At 43.0% G+C, this 18,220-nt stretch overlaps 1 protein-coding gene across 1 annotated transcript in view; it reads right to left on the bottom strand.

Annotated features, from left to right (window-relative positions):
* Positions 1–8,756: 8,756 nt before the first annotated feature.
* IL18R1 (interleukin 18 receptor 1) overlaps positions 8,757–18,220 on the bottom strand; it is a 29,139-nt gene continuing 19,675 nt past the window's right edge. The window contains exons 7-10 of the mRNA XM_066621332.1: positions 13,102–13,238; positions 12,021–12,182; positions 10,305–10,463; positions 8,757–9,139 (exon numbers count right to left, since the gene is read on the bottom strand). Of these exons, the coding sequence (XP_066477429.1) occupies positions 8,757–9,139; positions 10,305–10,463; positions 12,021–12,182; positions 13,102–13,238 (841 nt within the window). The remainder of the gene's footprint in view (positions 9,140–10,304; positions 10,464–12,020; positions 12,183–13,101; positions 13,239–18,220) is intronic.

Raw genomic sequence — 18,220 nt, 5'->3', positions numbered from 1 at the left:
CAGGATACGCACTTCTCTCTCTTTTTTCTCTTCCTTTTGGTGAGATGCGGACAAAAAGGAGTATGCTTTGAAAAGAGAAACCAATGAAAGCCAACATTAAAAAAAAATTCTTTTTGCTTTGTGCAAGCATTTTCTATTGTGTATTTTATATAGAAAATAATTTTTAAAATAAGTACTTTCATATGTCTCTTCTGAAGCTATTACAAGTCAATTTCATTGAATAACCCTGCAATTTGAGGGCAGGTGAAATTTTTTATCTCAGTTAATTTCCTTTATGTCATACATAATGTCATCAGTGTATCAATTATGCATCATCATCTGTCCTTAACAGATTTGTTCTAAAGGCCCAACAACCTGAGTCTTCCCTTATTGAGAAGGTGCTCTCAGGCTGAAATCCTATACTTATTTTCCTGGGAGTTAGTCTCACGGAAGTCAAAGGAACTGAGTAGAGTTGCCTAGATTTGCACTATCAGGTTATAATTCTATGCACACTTTTCTGGGGGGATGCGCCACTGAATACAATGGAACGTCTTTCTGCATAGACCTGCATAGGATTAGGCTGTAACCCACTGAACTTTTGGTTGCCCTTTTCTATACCTTCATGAGCTTTCTGATATTCTTTATGGGGGTGAGCAGAATGTTCTAAATGTTGCCACCCACCAAAGATCTGCATAAGGCATTACTGTACCAGATAGGTTGTATTTTTGTCTGTCTCTTTCCTAAGAATGCCTAGCATGAAATATACCCCTTTCACCACTGCTCCAAACTGAGGTGATGTTTTCACATCAATTGCAATTTGCCCCAATGTGCACCATCATCTTACATCATGTGACATTTATCATCTCATCTGCCAGTTTCTTGCCCTGTTCACCAGTTTGAACAGATTTATTATTCCAATTTTTATATTATGAAAAAGATCATCACCACCATCACCACTAAGTGGCTTACAAAAATTAAAAATGATACAGGTCAACTTTTGAAAATACTAAAAGAATATTAATAAAATTTGCAGTAAAGATTCTTTGGGAGTTCTAGAGAGTCCACTTCCCCTTTTACCATCACGAATAAATTGTTACCCACTTGGCCATTTCAGTACTTCACTTTGCTGAATCACTAAGTCAAGATCACCTAAGCTAAACAGCTCCAGTTCTGCTACTGATCCTTGGAGACATGTGGCGCCTGCCCCCCTCACCCCAAGCAGAGAGATCAACATCTTCAGTGCCAGTGAAGGACATGGCTCACAATAAATAGAGGACAGTGTTCTTAGATAAGTCTTTCCTCGAAAACAAATTTATATGCAGCCCAACTGGGGAAAACTTAGACACCCTTCCTCACCCCAGCTAGAGATCCTCAGTTATGAACTTAAGGTGGAGGCCCTATGGGCCTGGAAAGGTTGAGGGGCAGGGCAAGGAAATCAGAGGTTGAGGGACAGGAAGTTCCTGTTGGCAAGGCAACTTATCCTAGCCCCATAGTCTTCTTGTCCCTCTTAAGGGGTTCCCTTTGGAGTAATGACTGTCAAGTGGTCCCCCTCCCTGCAGGAGGTCACCCTTGCCAGGGGTGAAGACTGCTGAGTTTGACACCCTTCTGGGGTCTCCTGAGGCTGGCCACCTTTTTACTCCCTCAGCCGCACCTTTCGCCTTCTCCTTTCCAGGCCTCTTTTTGGTTACCCTGTTCTTCTTGGTCTTCTCTGTCATCTGTTATCCTTACCTCTCCTTGATGACTTCTTCCTTTCCTGGACCTGCTCCAACCATTCCTGTACCTTCTCTCTTCCTGAGTTCCTCCTACCTCTTCTCTGGACCAGCACCCTCATCTTCACTCCCTTCTTCTGCCTCTTTCATTCACCCTTCTCTCTCTTCTGGCCTGGTTCTCTTTGATGGTTCCCTTTTATGAACTGTCATCAGGTCCTAGCTGCAGTGGCTGCAAACTGATGGGCTGGCTCACCATCAATCAATTGGGCAGAAGTGGTACCCAATGAGGATGTCATCTCTGAGTGCCTCCATGGAAGCTCCAAGAGAGCTTTGCAAGGACTGGGCCCATCCTGGGATGCCACTGCTCATGAGCCACTACAGGACCCCACTACATACTGTGAGGATTGCCTGTTTGTGAGAACTGCCACTGTGGTTCTCTCCATTGTGAGAGCCACCTGTTTACTTGTCTTTTAACCCATTTTTGCCCATCCCACAGCTGTACACATTTGGTCCATGTTGTGTATATGCAATGTTGGGCAGAAATGGCTTAATACAGTTGGAGCACTAGCTTGCCCAGTGTGAAGTCCAATTACATTCCCATTCCCATAAACAGTTCTTTATTGATAGTGAGAAGGAAATGTGTCCTTGGGCCCTCTGGTGGAGAATGGGTGGGGCAGAAGCTGACCAAGCTTTGACTGCCGTGATAAACAGTAAGGGGAAGGAAGTGAAACTTCCCTTTCATTTACTGAGTTTGATTGCCCCTGGCTCATCAAGGTCCAAGGCAAGAGAGAACTCCTGGAACAGATAGTGGCCATTCTGGGACAGTTTGGGGGGGGGAGCAACAGAGCACAGCAGGATAGAGTAGAGGGGGGTAGGGTTTTGCTCCCCTACTCCATGATCCTCACATTTGGTATAAAAAGCACAGCTCAACCCTGTCACTTGAAAGGCAAATACGAAAGCACATATATACAGAAACAAAAACTAAAATATAAAATCCATAAAAAATATTTATGAAATGAGATACATAGGATTTATAAAACTGATATCAAAAAGCCCTCAATCCTTTTTGCCACAGTAAGGATATGAAGAGGCCCTCCACTGCCCTGTAGTTAACCATCACAAAAAAGGCAAATAATTCAAAAGAGCATAATTACACTGGCACCCCCCAAAGAAGCAGGCAAGACAGAGGCTTGGAATGATTTAAATTTTACTAGTAAACAACAAACCTGCAGCAGGGAAAAATTTAACTAAAATCCCCCAGCGTGCTGGCATCTAATTGTTTGGGGGAAATGGCGCTGGCCATCTACCTCCCCCTGACCCCAGTTGGGCATCACATCCTGACTCAAGGCATCACTCAGTCTCGGACTGAGTTATCCTATCATGGCCAACCCCAAAGGGTCGAGGCAGCCGGCCAGCACAGACCCACATCGGAAAACCTTGTGTAAGCCTTTGCTCGAACCAGCCAAGGGGCTTGCCAGCCAGCCTCATCAACCCAGACAAATGTTGTCAGAGCGGTTTGGGCTTACCCCTTGGCCTTGCTAACCTTAGTATGTACACCGGCCCCCACTCCTGGCTAGCCAGCCAGCACGCCACCTACCTAGCCCAAACCAATTTGCAAAGAACTCCCACTTCAACCACGCCCAATGCCAGTTTGGGGTAGGCGAAAAAACAGCCAACCAACAGCCAATCAGGTTAGCAGCAAAAAATTCCTACCCAGCCCTTGAAAAAGCGACCAGCTAATCTCAGACTGAACACAGGGCGGGCGAATGGGGCTTGCCAACTCGGCACGAACTGAAGCTGGGCAGCCTGAGAGCCCCAGCAACAGCCACACCATGCCCCATCATTCCAATTGCCTGTCTGTATTTTCCCGCCTCTGTCTTGCATGCAGAGGGGGAAGGGCAGTGCAAATGGGGGCGGGCTGCAAGTGCCCCACCAGAGTTATCAACCCATACAGTCTTTAATCAACCCCTTTGTACTGAGGCATTGGTTGGCAACCTTCAGTCTCGAAAGACTATGGTATAAGCCTACAGGCGGTCTCCCATCCAAGTACTAACCAGGCCTGACCCTGCTTAGCTTCTAAGATCAGACAAGATCAGGGATGTGCAGGGTAACAGTTGCTGCTACTGATACTGAGGCATTGCGGTGTCCAATAGACCCCGACAGTGTTTTTTGTTGAATTCATTGCAGTTTGAGATGCACAGATGTTGCTGTGAATAGCAGCTAAAGTCATTTTCCCTAGGATAGGGTAATCCGCCTCTGCATTCCATACCTTTCTAAAGCTTTAGGTATCAGGTGTATTATGCAACTTCAAATATTCATAGACAAATATCACAGGTTTCTTTTCCTGCGTTGATTCAATAACTATTTCAGAAAGTGCAGAGGACTCAAAAACTGATAAACGTTGCAGGACCAAATTTAGACACTAACAAATGCTGCAGTTTTAGATATTGCCATTTAACTGACAATGGGCACAATCCTAACCAGGTCTACTCAGAAGTAAGTCCTATTTTGTTCAGGGGGGCTTACTCTCAGGAAAGTGTGGTTAGGACTGCAGCCAATGGCAAGCATATACAGTATTTAACAGACAGTTGCTCTTCTGTCTAGAAAGGCCCTAAACATCATCTTCTTCTTTTTTAAAAGACTGGATTAGATCTGTTAATGGCCTTGATAGCTAGATGGAACTTCCATGCACAAGGACAGTATACCCCTTAACTCAAATACTGGGGACAAACAGGAGATTATCATCATCTACATGCACTGCTAGGGAGCTTCCTCTGTCAGTGGCTGATCTGCTGTTGGACCTTCATCTGATCCTGCAAAACAACTATGTCCTTTTGACCTGGAATATTTCTGACCTGGTAAGCACAAAGGAAAACCAGGGCCCCTGTGATCCAACTGCTTGCTCCTAAACGCAAATTATGCTTGTGTGTGTACCATTTTCTTGTCTGCCTCTATTGGTTCTCCTTGCAATTGCTTTCCGACCTGCTCCTGGCATTTCCAGGATGACTCAGCTGCCCCTGAAGGAAGCTGAGGCATCTTTGAAGTTTCTGGAGTGTTCAAAAGATCTACAGTAGGTGACCTTTGTTACAGGGCAAAAAAAAAAAAAAAAAAAAGAGAAATAGGGGGAAATTGGGGTTTTTACCACAGATGCATATACAGTAATTTCATGACTCATAAGGCCTTTGCCTCATAATGCATTCTATGACCACTGGATTCTGCCCAGATTACTGAATGCTCTGAGCGCTATGTATTTTCAGAATAGTGATACACATAGTGTGTAACACATAGCATATATGACTATTGGCAAACCTCGCACAACTGAGCCATCACAAAGCTATTGCTAATAGATTGGCAGCCCAGTCCTGAGCTGCCCAGCACCCAGGTCTGCAGCGGTGCCAAAAATGGCTGCCACTGCATCCTGAGTGCAACCTGAGCAGCGCCAGTGGCTCCTCGGGAGAAGGGGACATTTGTCCCCTTCCCCCGGCTAAAGTGAGTAGCCCCGCAATGGGGCTACTTGATTCTACAACAACCCAAAGGTCGGTGTAGAAGTAAGAGCTTCTGTGTCAGGCGAGCGGCCCAGCATGGAGGCTCAGGATCCAGTGGAGCAAACCTCCACCGGTCCTGTCTACCTCCCGCCCCACTCCATCCCCTGGAACACCTCCTCCCTGCCTCCCCCCACGCCCCTACCTACCTTTCCCCTGCCCAGTGGTCTGCATGACCACTGAATGGTGGCGCTCTGGTGCTCCACCAGCACTAGCCCAGTGCTGAGTTAGCACTAGCACTAGCACTGGCACCAGGACCTGCAAATGCGCCTTATGGAACGTTTGCAACAGTGCATGCTGGTGGTAAGCCAATGTGCACTCTTTAGATTAGGCCCTGAGTAGCATGTGAAACTGGATCTCCTGCACGGCACTGACCCTGTAATCCTGACATGCTGCCCTGATTGGTCAAGTGTTTCACAGACATAGATCCCAATGTGCTTCAACCCAGAATTATTGAATATATAAGAAGCCCTTGCAACATGTCTAGGACCAGACCAAAGGATCTATTTCATACAAAGTGTTATCAGATGATGTCATAATTAAGCACCATTGCCTGAGGAAAGCCCTCTTTTTTCCTGTAACTGACAGAACTCTGTATGCACAGAGTCTGAATTCAAAATCAGCGCATCATGCTTTCCATTCTCTTCAGAGCTCAAGGTCATGGACCACATATCACAGTCTCCTCCCTCCCCAACACCTCAGACAGGAATTGGAATCCCATGATTATCTGGTTTCCCCACAGACCAATAGCCTTGAACAAAATCTTCCTGATTCTTACTGGATTTAAGCTCACATATAGCCATTAGTCCAGCAGGCAATTTGAAGGTCTATTAATTTCAACCCAACCTGTCAGAGATTGGTGCCTAGCCTTCCCAAAAGGAGAGCCAACCAATCAGAATAAATTGCAAGATGTCAGCCAAATCACGATTAAACCCATTTTTGCCTGGCCCAGAAGTATATATATTTGGTCCCTGCTGCATATATGCAATGTTGGGCAGAAATGGCTTAAAGCTATGACGGCGTCCATCCAGGACAAGGTTAGCTCCTAAGATATTTCACCTAAAGCCAGGAGGATACAGATTGTAAGTAGATCTCTTACGGTAAAGAAAGATTTACTTAGAGATGATTTTGTTTAAATTCCTTTTGAACATTGCCGCTTGATCTCAGGTATAGAAGGTAACCATTTTTCCCTTGCCCCATTTTAATTTCCAATAAATCTTCATTTGTTTTTGATACCTACCGGCCTTCTTCTCAGCATGGAGGCTGTTGGTTGACAAACAGATCCCCAGCTGAGAGAAGGGGTAATAAATCCAACCCCACCTCATACTACTGATGGCAGCTTGATATATATGTATGCCAGTGGTATGTGATATGAGTGTGATGTGACGGTAGGAAGGAGAACAAATTCAAGGAGGCAAGTCTAGTCCTTCTCATTGCTTCCCTGGGAGTCACCACAGATGCACTGTCCTTTTACTTGTGCAACTCAAATGCTCAGGAAAACTTTTTAAATTTTCCAAATAAATGTGTTAGATTTGTGTGCACCATATTTATTCTAAAACTATTTATTAACCTTACATAGGGCACCTGAACTATTATGGCATAGGATACAGATTTGCCACTTTAGACATAAATGCCCACTGGAACTGTGATAGCTCAACCCCAGGACAGCCTAGTCTTTGTACTTTCTTGCTGGTGACACTGCCTCGCTCCATCATACTCTTGGGAGAGATGCTCTTCACAGCTGCAGTACCACTCTCACTGTCTCAACACAGCTTCAGTTTGGGCCCTTCCGAACTGAGGTTGTGTTCTCCTTAAGGACTAAAGTCTTACCATGACTGAAGAAAGATGACATCCTCCTCAAATATGGTAACATGTCGTTGTTGCTGTTTTGGGTTTGTAGCTAAAACCCAGTCTATTTATTGCAAGACAGTATTTACCATGAAGTCTATAGTAGCCCACTTTATGTCTCCAGTGTTAATTCCCTTACATATGGCTTTGGAAAGTTATAGTAATCCAGATTTACAGCGATGTCCAGATACTCCAACCAAGTTCCTTCTGTATCTTTTCATGGTTTTATAGACATATTCCAGGTAGTTTTCAATCATTCAAAAAATAAGAGCTAGGATCAACATGAACCATATAACAAAATAATAATTGTGTATTAAACATTCTATAAATACACACTTTTCAAAAGCAAAAAAATTAAACAGGTTAACACACCAAATTTCATATGCTATCCAGCAGCTTGTATGCAACAATTAAAGTTCTGTTACCCAGAGTTAAGGTAGCTTCATTTGAATGGCTCTAGATGAAATATATAATCTTGGGCAGTTGTCAATTCAGCCTGCACTACATATGGATGCATTTTTAGACCTTTCAAAATTATGCATTATTCTGTTGGGTTTTTTTGTTTCTTGATCCCAATCTGATACCATAATAGATATGTGGTTTAAATCAAGGTTTACCGTGACAATTTGATTATCTCGTGTATAGGTTACTGAATTTTCCTTTGGAAACCTCAGCGAAAGCATGAATTTAAGCTCAGCTGAAGTTCCATTCTACAGTCTGAGTTCTGAGATAGCCTCTAGTCACTTTCATCACCCATGAAAGCAGTGATCTGGTCAGAATACAGCATCTCTGCTGCTGCAGCTCTGGGTTGATCAGACAGCTATTTCCTGCACAAAGCATAAATGCAAGGCTTGGTGTGCATGTGAGAAGATATCTCCTCAAAGAGATCAAACCAAATGTCATTCATAGCTACTTTCACTTTGAAAAACTCACAATGATTGTAGCCAAATGTATGTAATGCATTTGGCCAAATGTATGTAATGCTCCTGCACAAAGCATAAATGCAAGGCTCGGTGTGCATGTGAGAAGATATCTCCTCAAAGAGATCAAACCAAATGTCATTCATAGCTACTTTCACTTTGAAAAACTCACAATGATTGTAGCCAAATGTATGTAATGCATTTGGCCAAATGTATGTAATGCTCCTGCACAAAGCATAAATGCAAGGCTCCGTGTGCATGTGAGAAGATATCTCCTCAAAGAGATCAAACCAAATGTCATTCATAGCTACTTTCACTTTGAAAAACTCACAATGATTGTACCCAAATGTATGTAATGCAGGTGGTGCTAAAATAATAAAAATGTCAAGTTGCAAGTCATTTACAATGGAGCCCTGGGCTTCAGCTTCTTTGCCCATTCTTCTAAGCCCATTGTTCCACAAACAAATATTATAAATTGTCAATAAAATACAAACCCACAAACTGTTATTTCTAGAACTTAAAATATAGCACCAATTGCAATTTGCACAGTTCAACTTTCACAAAAACATGGATGAAATCTATGACACCTGCACCTGAACTATGATTATACTCCATAATTTTTACTTTTCAGAGATAGTTATGTAGAAATATGTCCACAATAATTATGAAAAGTTAGCAATGTCCCTTGCAATATCTGTCCAGCCACCCAATATCTGTAAAGCAACTCCTTGGGGCAATACAACTCAGAACTGAAGGGTTCATCCAGGAAGATATGCAGGATGTACTAGATGCTTATTCTCTGTCCTGGGATGGAGGAACAGCTGCTGCGTTTCTGACGAGGATTTAGCAGGCATTGCACAACGGAGCTTTTTCCAAAATCTGGAATTTAAAGGGAGAGACTTATCTTTTTTCCATTTCACCACTTGGCTGGATGAAAGAAGTTCCAAAGACTTGGGCAAGAAACTGAAATCATGTATGGGCATGTACTCTATGATGATCACTTTAATTTTCTTTTCAACAAGAGCCTTATGTAGTCCAGTTTCAAGTTCAAACATGACTTTGTCAGAGATGTAGTTCTTGCTCAATATGATGATTAATCTTCGACTTTTGTCAATAAATGATTGGACATCATCAACAACAGCTGTAAATGAAAGAAGTGCTAGTTTAAAATTAGCTGAATTAGTTTGAAAACATTATATGTAAAGTTTAAAAAAACACCTCTTAGGGGATAATCCCCCCCCCCAAAAAAAATTAAAGAAGACTGCTCATGGGTCACTGCTATCTGTTACTTTGATTATTCCATTTGCTGCCCGAAGAATGTAGGAACTGAGCTTTCTGAGAAATTCAGAGATGGTTTCTGGGAAGACAGGCAGGCAAGAATCACAATTTCACACTTTATGACACAATTAGCAGCTAGCAAGCTCTTCCTGTCACCAATGTGAAGAAACAACAAACCCATCTGGGAAACCAACCAACTTTAGTGACATCATTCTTGATGGAGAAAGATTACCAGAGCAGACATCTCCTTCATATTCTTAAACGGCACCATGGCTCTCACTCTCTCAGAAGCTCTGTCTTTCCCACTCTTCCTTGAAATTACATGCTACTGCATATTGTGCTGCATAGTTTAACAAACATTTGGATTTTTTTTTAAATTATCTGATTCATGCAGCAGAAAGATATTTCCTTATCTTAACTGTGTGGTAGAACTCAAAGAGCAGGAAGTCTCTGCTAAAGGGCATGGAAAGCCAAACAGGGTAGATAATACCCTAGAATAAATAGTCTCATGGCCCGACTCAGTATAAGGCAGCTTCATATCTAGCCGACTTTGTCTCTGGACCTCAGAAAAGGTGGGAACACTCAGGAAGTCAGTCAAATCCCAGGTGTATTACTTCTGCCTCAGCTGTATTTGTAGGTTTATAGCCCACTGAAATAATCTCATTTTCCTTTTTGCAAGTATTGAAACCTTGTGCTCAATTTAGTTCATTTACAGAGAATCAGAAAAACTACTGTACTTATTCTACCACTGTAACAGCACAGGCACAGAATGCATAGGCCAATTTTACTAAAACTCTCTCTCTCTCTCTCTCTCTCTCTCTCTCTCTCTCTCTCTCTCTCTCACACACACACACACACACACACACACACACACACACACACACACACACACACCCTAATTATGGTATGGCTTTGGGAAGATTTAAGGCAGACCCTGATGAGTACTTAGACTAGATGAGAAGTCTCCCATCCTGATGACTCCAACTCCTGGTGTTGGAATTTAACACCAAGACAACCCATCTGCTCACCTCCTCCAGGAGAGATATCCCGTTCAAAGATGCACAGTTTGTATCCAAAATGCTCTTCTAATGTTTGGGGCAATATGTCCAGCGCAAATGCTTGTTCTTCACTACACATTGGCATACAGTCTTTCAGGTAAGACACAAAAGCATCATAAGTTTTTCCATCTGAAAAAAATAAATCATTTTTCTGATATGATTGTCAGTCGTCCTTGTAATCATTCTCCCTGTGCCCACATGCAACTACTTTTAAATGGCAAAGTTTGCTTCCTCTAGGCACTAACCCACCCCACTGAGCAGTCCAGGTAGCTACCTGAGATGAGAGAAGCCCAAGGGGCTCTGGGATGATTAGGAAAGACTTTGGAGTGAGGACACAAATCCACTTACTTCAACCCAGTCCTCTAAGACAGTGGTTCTCACACATTTAGCACCGGGACCCACTTTTTAGAATGAGAATCTGTCTGGTCCCACCGGAAGTGATGTCATGACCCAAAGTTATGAGCCCAGCTATTCCATCTGCTCTGAGCGTGGGAGGATGGAGGCCAGAAAGTGAAACCAGATCAGAGTGAAACATCTGAATGTTGTGGTTCTTGAAAGATAGAACCTTCTTTCAATTGTAAAAATCCCTATGGGGATTTAAATAGCCTGTCTATGTAAACCGCTTTGAATAAAGTCTTGAATAAAGACCAAGAAAGGCGGTATATAAATACCTGTATTATTATTTTTTTATTATTAAAGTTACAAAATCAAGCAAGAAAATTTTTAACAATCCTAGGCTGCAATCCTACCCACTTTTACCCAGGAGTCAGTCCCATTTACTATCATTGTTAAAAGAATATCCATAGTAGCTTGTTAAAAGTATAGGTCTGTAACATTTCCCCAAATGCAGTCACATACCATGGTAGCATCAAGTCTAACATATTAAAAATAAAATATTAAAAAGAATGGGGACCCACCTGAAATTGGCTCGCGACCCACCTAGTGGGTTCTGACCCACAGTTTGAGAAACACTGCCCTAAGGCAATTGTGCACTCCCAAAAGAAGAGCTCCGCTGGATCAGGTCAAAGGCCCATCTAGTCCAGCTTCCTGTATTTCACAGTGGCCTACCAGATACCTCAGAGGGCACACAAGACAACAAAATAATCTGCATCCTTTGACCACTCCCTTGCACATGGCACTCTAACTGAATATTATTATTATTATTATTAAGAATGTTTATATACCATCTTACAACAAAAAAGTTCACAAAGTACCTTACAGGGGAAATTCAATAAATATATAGCTTTCTGTTGTCAAAAGGGCTCACAGTCTAAAAAGATGCAGAAGAAATGCTCGCATCCAGTCACTAGAAAAGATGCTGTACAGTGGCGTGAATGAAGCAGTTGCTCTCCACCTGCTAAATACTGTATAAGTGGAACATCATTTGAAAAGGGGGCACCTTTACAGTAATTTGTTAACTGAGCAAAGCAAAGCTGAAACCTCACAAACTTCAAGTGATGAAAATCACACACATGCGCACAGTGGTTGATATCAGGAAGCCTGGTCCTTTTCAAGCTTTTCCTCTAACATGGTAAGCAACAGCAATGCAGATTGTACCCTATCAAAGGGTACGTTGATCTTCTCAAAAAGATTATTGGGGTAGCAGTGACCCCAAATTAATTCAGCAGCTAAAAGATATAATTTGTGTGTATGCACCATTACAGAAAGACCGCAGCAATATCATACCTCCCAGAGTTTCATCCTTTCCTGTCATATCCCTGTAAAATAACACAAGGTCAACTCTGAATACCACACAAAGAATCACCACAGATATCACCAGAAGGAAAAACAGGATCACCATGGCAATTCCAGTGGTAAAGGCAGGCAAAGGTATATCTGGATTGTGTCCTATAAAACAAGAGGGCAAAAATTTGTTATTTGGAGAGGCAGCAGAATCTCCCAAATACATTCAAGTCTCTCTTCATGCTAAAATATTCTACTTTTAAGTACAATGGGTTCTTTGAGGCATAGTAAATGAGGATAATAAATATTTTGCCTTCTAACACTTCCTGAAGACGGAAAAGAAGTCCTATCTATTATTTATTTAAAAGATTTTTATCTCGCCTTTCCTCTGCCAGAAATGTTACACAGCCATGTTTTATTTGCCCTCTAACCCTCTAGTAGATTCACTCATGGAAAGTCTTTTTCTCTTATGTCAACTTATGGAATTCAAGGGGCAACGATGGATCCCCAATAACATGGGGGTATGGAGACCACTTTCAGCGGTGAATCAGTGGACTGGACCATACCCATAAGGTAGGCTAGGGTATAATATAGTCTGGGAGGATGAGCGACAGGATAAAACTGGCAGGAAAGAGTTGCAGGCATGTTCACCCTAAATGATGAGGTCAAGCATTTCTCTTGGAGTACTACAACATAAGAATGCTAGAAGCTCTTCCCACAATAGAGATCTATAGCTAATGAGAAAGTATCTTTTCTGTCCCTTGCTTCCTCCAAAGGGGTTCCAATGTCCAACGTATTTTGAGAGAAAAGGGAAAGTCTAGACCAAAATATTCTACAAGAATTAATTTTGATTAAAAATAGAATTCATCTGCAATTCAGTTCATATTGCACAACATTCAGCTGTGGTAACAGAATTTCCTTTTGTCATCTACAGAAGCTTGTCAGTTGTCCACATGGACAAAAGCTATTTTCCTTGCATACAGATATTGCACAGCTGCAGTTTCTGTTTCATATACAGATGCCTGTTTTATCTGGTTAATTTTTGTTGTTGGCTTGCCAGATATTGGATTAAATCAAACAGTACCTTTCCTCAGTGTAAATATTTGAGACTTAGGGTCATATTCATGTGACAAAGTGCAGTAGTATGAAGAGTTGAAGTCCTCCTCTTTAATACTTTTAAACCACAGTTGAGTCAAGACATACGTTTTCCCATCTTTGTGACTGTAAAAATCAAAACAAAACAGTGTATGAGGAGTTTCCTCTCCATGAAACCGATCCTTAAAAAATAACTTCAGGACACTGACAGATTGCTGGTGTTAGAACTGAAGAACAATCAATTATGGCTTAAGAGCAATATTCATGTATTCTTAATACAATAGATTACAATACAGCACTTGTTTGAGGAATCAATACATAACCAATACATTGGATGATGGGCAGCCTGATCTTGAAGGCAGCAGCTCTGCTGGGTACAGCAGCACCAGATCAGCTACTGCTGCAACCAGGGTCTCTGAGAGGAATTTTATCAGGGGGTACAAAGTTGCTTTTGGGCCTTATATAAGTACTGGCGAGTCCAGGTAAGATCAGAAAATGCAAGATCCCAGGAAATTTCTGGGCCGCCTTTTGGGTCCTTGGTCCCCTTTTTGATCCTGGGCCCGCTTTACCCCCTTTACCCCCCTCTCCTAGGCCCTGGGTGCAACCAGTGGCACTGCCAAGGCCGTCAGAGGTATCCTCAAGATGAGGGAACCAGGGAACAGTGGCGGACTTACCCCTCTCCGCTCCCAGGGCAAAGATCCGCAATGCCACCCATCCAAATGCAAAGCCGCCCCCGACCTTTGTAGTGTGACAGAAACTCACATGACCTTAGGACTGACTCGGGAAACCTTCTGAGGCTTCCCCACGGTCTTAAACTGTATTTCTGGAAAACCGGAAGTACAGTTTCCGACCGCATCAGAAACCTCAGTGAGTTTTCTTGTGGGATCCTAGAATTGTGTGGGCTCAGCACCTGGTTTGCCCTGTAGGTCCACTGAGGTCAGGGAAAGCCCCAAACTCCACAATAGGGTTTCTCAAGTGTTGTGCCAGCGCAGTCTTCAGAGATTCTGTGTCAGGCTGTCTGGCCCAACACAGAGTTCAAGATCCAACAGAGCAGAGTCCCACAGTCCCACCCCCTCCTGCCCTGGTTCCTCCCCCTGCCTTGCTCTCTCCCACCCCGGAACTCCTCCTTCCCATGCCAAGGTCTTGATGGCCACCCAGAGCTCTTACCTAGCTCTGAATGGCATCCAGCCAGGGCTGGGCTTGGTGCTGACTCTACACAGAGTGTCATGGATCAAAAAGTAACAAGGTTTCGAACAGCAATCTTTCTTTCCTTTAGTTTACTTTTGTAAACTCGTAACATGGGTTTTCCTACATTGCCATCACCTGGTATGGGCTTTTCTCAAGGTTCCACCACACTTGTCACACATGCTACATGGACAACAGAAAGGTATTCTCTAGATCACATTCGTCTGTTCACATGTTCAACAAACAAGACAGAAGAATCATGTAGCACCCAATGGCAGAATGCCAGAACTCCAAGGAAAATGCAACTGGGTGAAGGAAGTGTGACCCAGAGACCAAAGTTGAAAAGCAGAATGAAAATTCTCTATAAGCCTTCACCCTGTGTATTCACCCTAGTCCTCCATAAACTAATAGATTATAATAATATATTCTTCACTTATATGCTTCCTGAAGTACTACAAATCATCCCATCCTCTTTAATTCTCTTTCTTGGACTGCCACGATACTGTCCTTACCCTCTTCTCTCATTACATTGCTAACGCCGAACTCTTTCTAAATTTTAACCTTTCGCCTATTGTCCATCTTCTGTTGTATGCGTCTTCCTGACATCTTTCAACTAAAAATAACAAAGGCAGAATTCCTTCAACCCTACTATGTTTTTCAGTAACTAATGAAGACAATGATTAATTTCCCCTCTGCAAGACAGGTCACTTCGGGTGAGCTGCAATACTTCCCTTTGCTTCTTCCGATTTGACCAGCTCCTGCTACTGCTTTCAGCATCTGTGTAAAGATGCAGATTTTATGTACAGCAGTGTTTCTCAAACTGTGGGTTGGAACCCACTAGGTGGGTCGCAAGCCCATTTCAGATGGGCTCCAGAATGAACACTTTCATTGCAGTGTGTATTTTATTTTTAATATGTTAGACTTGATGCTACCATAGTATGTGACTGCATTTGGGGAAATGTTTCAGATCTGCATTTTAACAGGCTATTTATGTACAGCAGTGTTTCTCAAACTGTGGGTCAGGACTCACTAGGCAAGTTATTTTCAGTTGGGTCCTCATTCATTTCAATACTTTATTTTTAATAGATTAGACTTGATGTTCTATGATGGTATGTGACTGCATTTGGGGAAATGTTACAGATCGGTACTTTTAATAGGCTACTATGTATATGCTTTTAATAATAATACTAATGGGACCTAATCCTGGGTAAGTGGGGGAGGATTACAGCCTAGGATTGTCAAAAATCTTCCCGCTTGATGATATCACTTCCAGTCATGACATCACTTCTGGTGGGTCCTGACAGTTTCTCATTCAAAAAAGTGGGTCTGAGTGCTAAAAGTCTGAGAATCACTGATCTACAGTATATGCTTTTAACAATGATAGTCAGTGAGGCTTACTCCTGAGTAAATGTGGATAGGAGTGCAGCCTTTGGAATGTTTGGGAAATTATTTAAAAACAGATCAGCAACTGCTTGGGAGGGTTAGGAGTGTTCTTTCTTTTAAATAATTTTTTAACTTATTGTAAACTTTTAATTGAATTCATTTGATTTGAGTTTTTCATATGGGAGGTGTTAAAAATTTTCCTACTTGATGATGTCACTTCTAGCCATGACATCACTTCCAGGATAATAACATCTCTTCCAGTGGGTCCTGACAGATTCTTATTCTAAAAAGTGGGTCCTGGTGCTAAAACATTTGAGAATCACTGTTGTCCAGGATGTTATCCTTAAAAAGTTAGCAGGATCTTAGTCTTGGGGCCAGTCTAATCAAACACTTCTGCTAGCAAAATGCAAAAATAAATTGTCAGCCTGTATCTTAAAACATGTGTTGGGGGGGGGGTCTTCAGGAAATATTACGTAGAGAACTTAGGCTGCAATCCTAACCACACTTTCCTGAGAGTAAGCCCCATTGAACAAAACAGGACTTACTTCTGAGTAGACCTAGTTAGGATTGTGCCCTTAATCCGACATCTATGCTGTTTTTGGCTACATAAACCTAAAGTGAAAAATTAAAAAAAACAAAAAACAGATGCTCAGATGAGACCTCATGAATGTGGGTCTCATCCAATGGCCTAATTCAAGCATAGGTTATAAAAAATTAAAAGACTAGGGATGGGAACTAGGGATGGGATGGGATGGGAGTCCAAGTCACGAAATTCAGGATTTTTCGCAGACTCATGGAAACTCGAGTCACCTGCGCCAATGACTTGGGCACTGATTTCCCATGCATGCACACTGGAGTCTGTGTCTGGATGGGCTTGCTTACTTTTTTTGTGGCATGAAAGACCTTGTGGAACCATCATTCATACTGGGCGAGCAGCAAGGAAGTTCTAGCCAGGAGGCAGGGAAGGGTTAATGTTTTGCTTTTGCATCAGGCAGGAGGGTGGGACTGGGCTCTCCAGCCCATCTCTTTGTCAATGGACAAAGGATGGGTGGTCTAGTTTTTTTTTCCTTTGGATGAGGTAGGGCAGCAGGAGGAGCCCAAGGGGGTTCTTGCTTTGGAATTAGCTGGAGAAGCTCAGAGTAGGGGAGGCGTCGGCTCATAGTATCACACTGGAGTATCACACTTTCCAACCACATGGCTGGTTCCTGTGGGCTCCAGCAGCATAACTAGAGGGGGTGCAAAGCACTAAGTTTTGCAGGGAGCCTCACCTCAGCTTGCAAAGCAGTACGTGTTGCATGGAGCCTCACTGCTAGCCAACCAAAATGGCTCTGAAGCAGGGGCATGCAGTGCAGGGATGTCAGGTGATGCAAAACCGCCCTATTGTAGTCCTTGGAAAAGCACCACAGCTGTCCGACCTGCTTACAACCGAAGAGGCTCTCTTTACACCTAAGAAAGTAGGTGTAAGTAGAGCCTCCTCAGGTGTAAGGAGAGTCTCCTTGAGTGTAAGCAGGCAGGCAGCTTGCTGCAGTGTTTTTCCACAGACAACAACAGGGCATTTCTGCCTCAATTGCTGCCCCCGCACTGCATGTCCTGGCTCTGAAAGGGTGGGGGCCACTTGCATGCCTGCAATGAGGATCCGTGCAACACATAGCACTTTGAAAGTCAAGGTGAGGCGCCCTGCAAAACTTCGCTGGTGGTGAGCTTCATTGTTATTTGGGAGGAGGAAGCCTCATTGAATGACTGTTGCAAATGGGACTACTTCTGAGTAGTACCGCAAAGGATTGGGTTGTCCTGGGAAGCTTCGAAGCTGCTGCGCATGACCCTCCTCCCTCTTGCTACTTCTGTTCCTGCTCTCACACAGTCTGCCGCATTCTCTGCTGCCTTGTTTACAGATGGAATGGGGACAGCAGGGGAGTGTTTAAAGAGAATTCTCTCTCACACACACTCCCCAGCAGCAGCCCCATTTTTTTCCATGGCTGGATTTTTAAAAGGAACGATTCGAGACTTTTCAAGTTGTGAAAACGCTCTGTGTGATTCGGAAAGTCCGTCCATTATGACTCATTTTTGAGTTGAGTCATGGGGGCAGAGACTCGTGACTCGACTTGAGTCAAGCTGCACCTGACTTACCCATCCCTGATAAAAACCCTGGCACAAAGCATAGATCCAAACCAACTCCGGCTGACTCTGGAGTTGATTTGGATCTATGAATAAAGGGAAATTTTTTGTGTAACCTTCCAGTTGAACTGGCTGGCCCTTCATTTCTTTTACTTAGGGTGTGAAAGCGGGAGGCAGATTTACTGCTGTCAGCCATCAACCTCTCTTTTATCTATTGCTGACTTCACTGTTGCATCAGTTGCAATACAATACATAGTGCTATCATGTTATGCAAAGCCATATACTAGACCAAAGTAAGTTGAAAACCACTTTAACTGTCAAAGCTTCCCTAAAGAATTCTGGGAGTTATAACTTGGTGAAGATACAAAGAATTATCGTTTCCCCCCCCCCCCCGAACCCCTGCACCTCTACACTATGCTAAAGTT

This window comes from Tiliqua scincoides, chromosome 3 (genome assembly GCF_035046505.1).
Source record: "Tiliqua scincoides isolate rTilSci1 chromosome 3, rTilSci1.hap2, whole genome shotgun sequence".
NCBI classification, from domain to species: Eukaryota; Metazoa; Chordata; class Lepidosauria; order Squamata; family Scincidae; genus Tiliqua; species Tiliqua scincoides.
The sequence above is the reverse complement of the archived record's forward strand: the minus strand, read 5'-3'. Positions and strand labels throughout refer to the sequence as shown.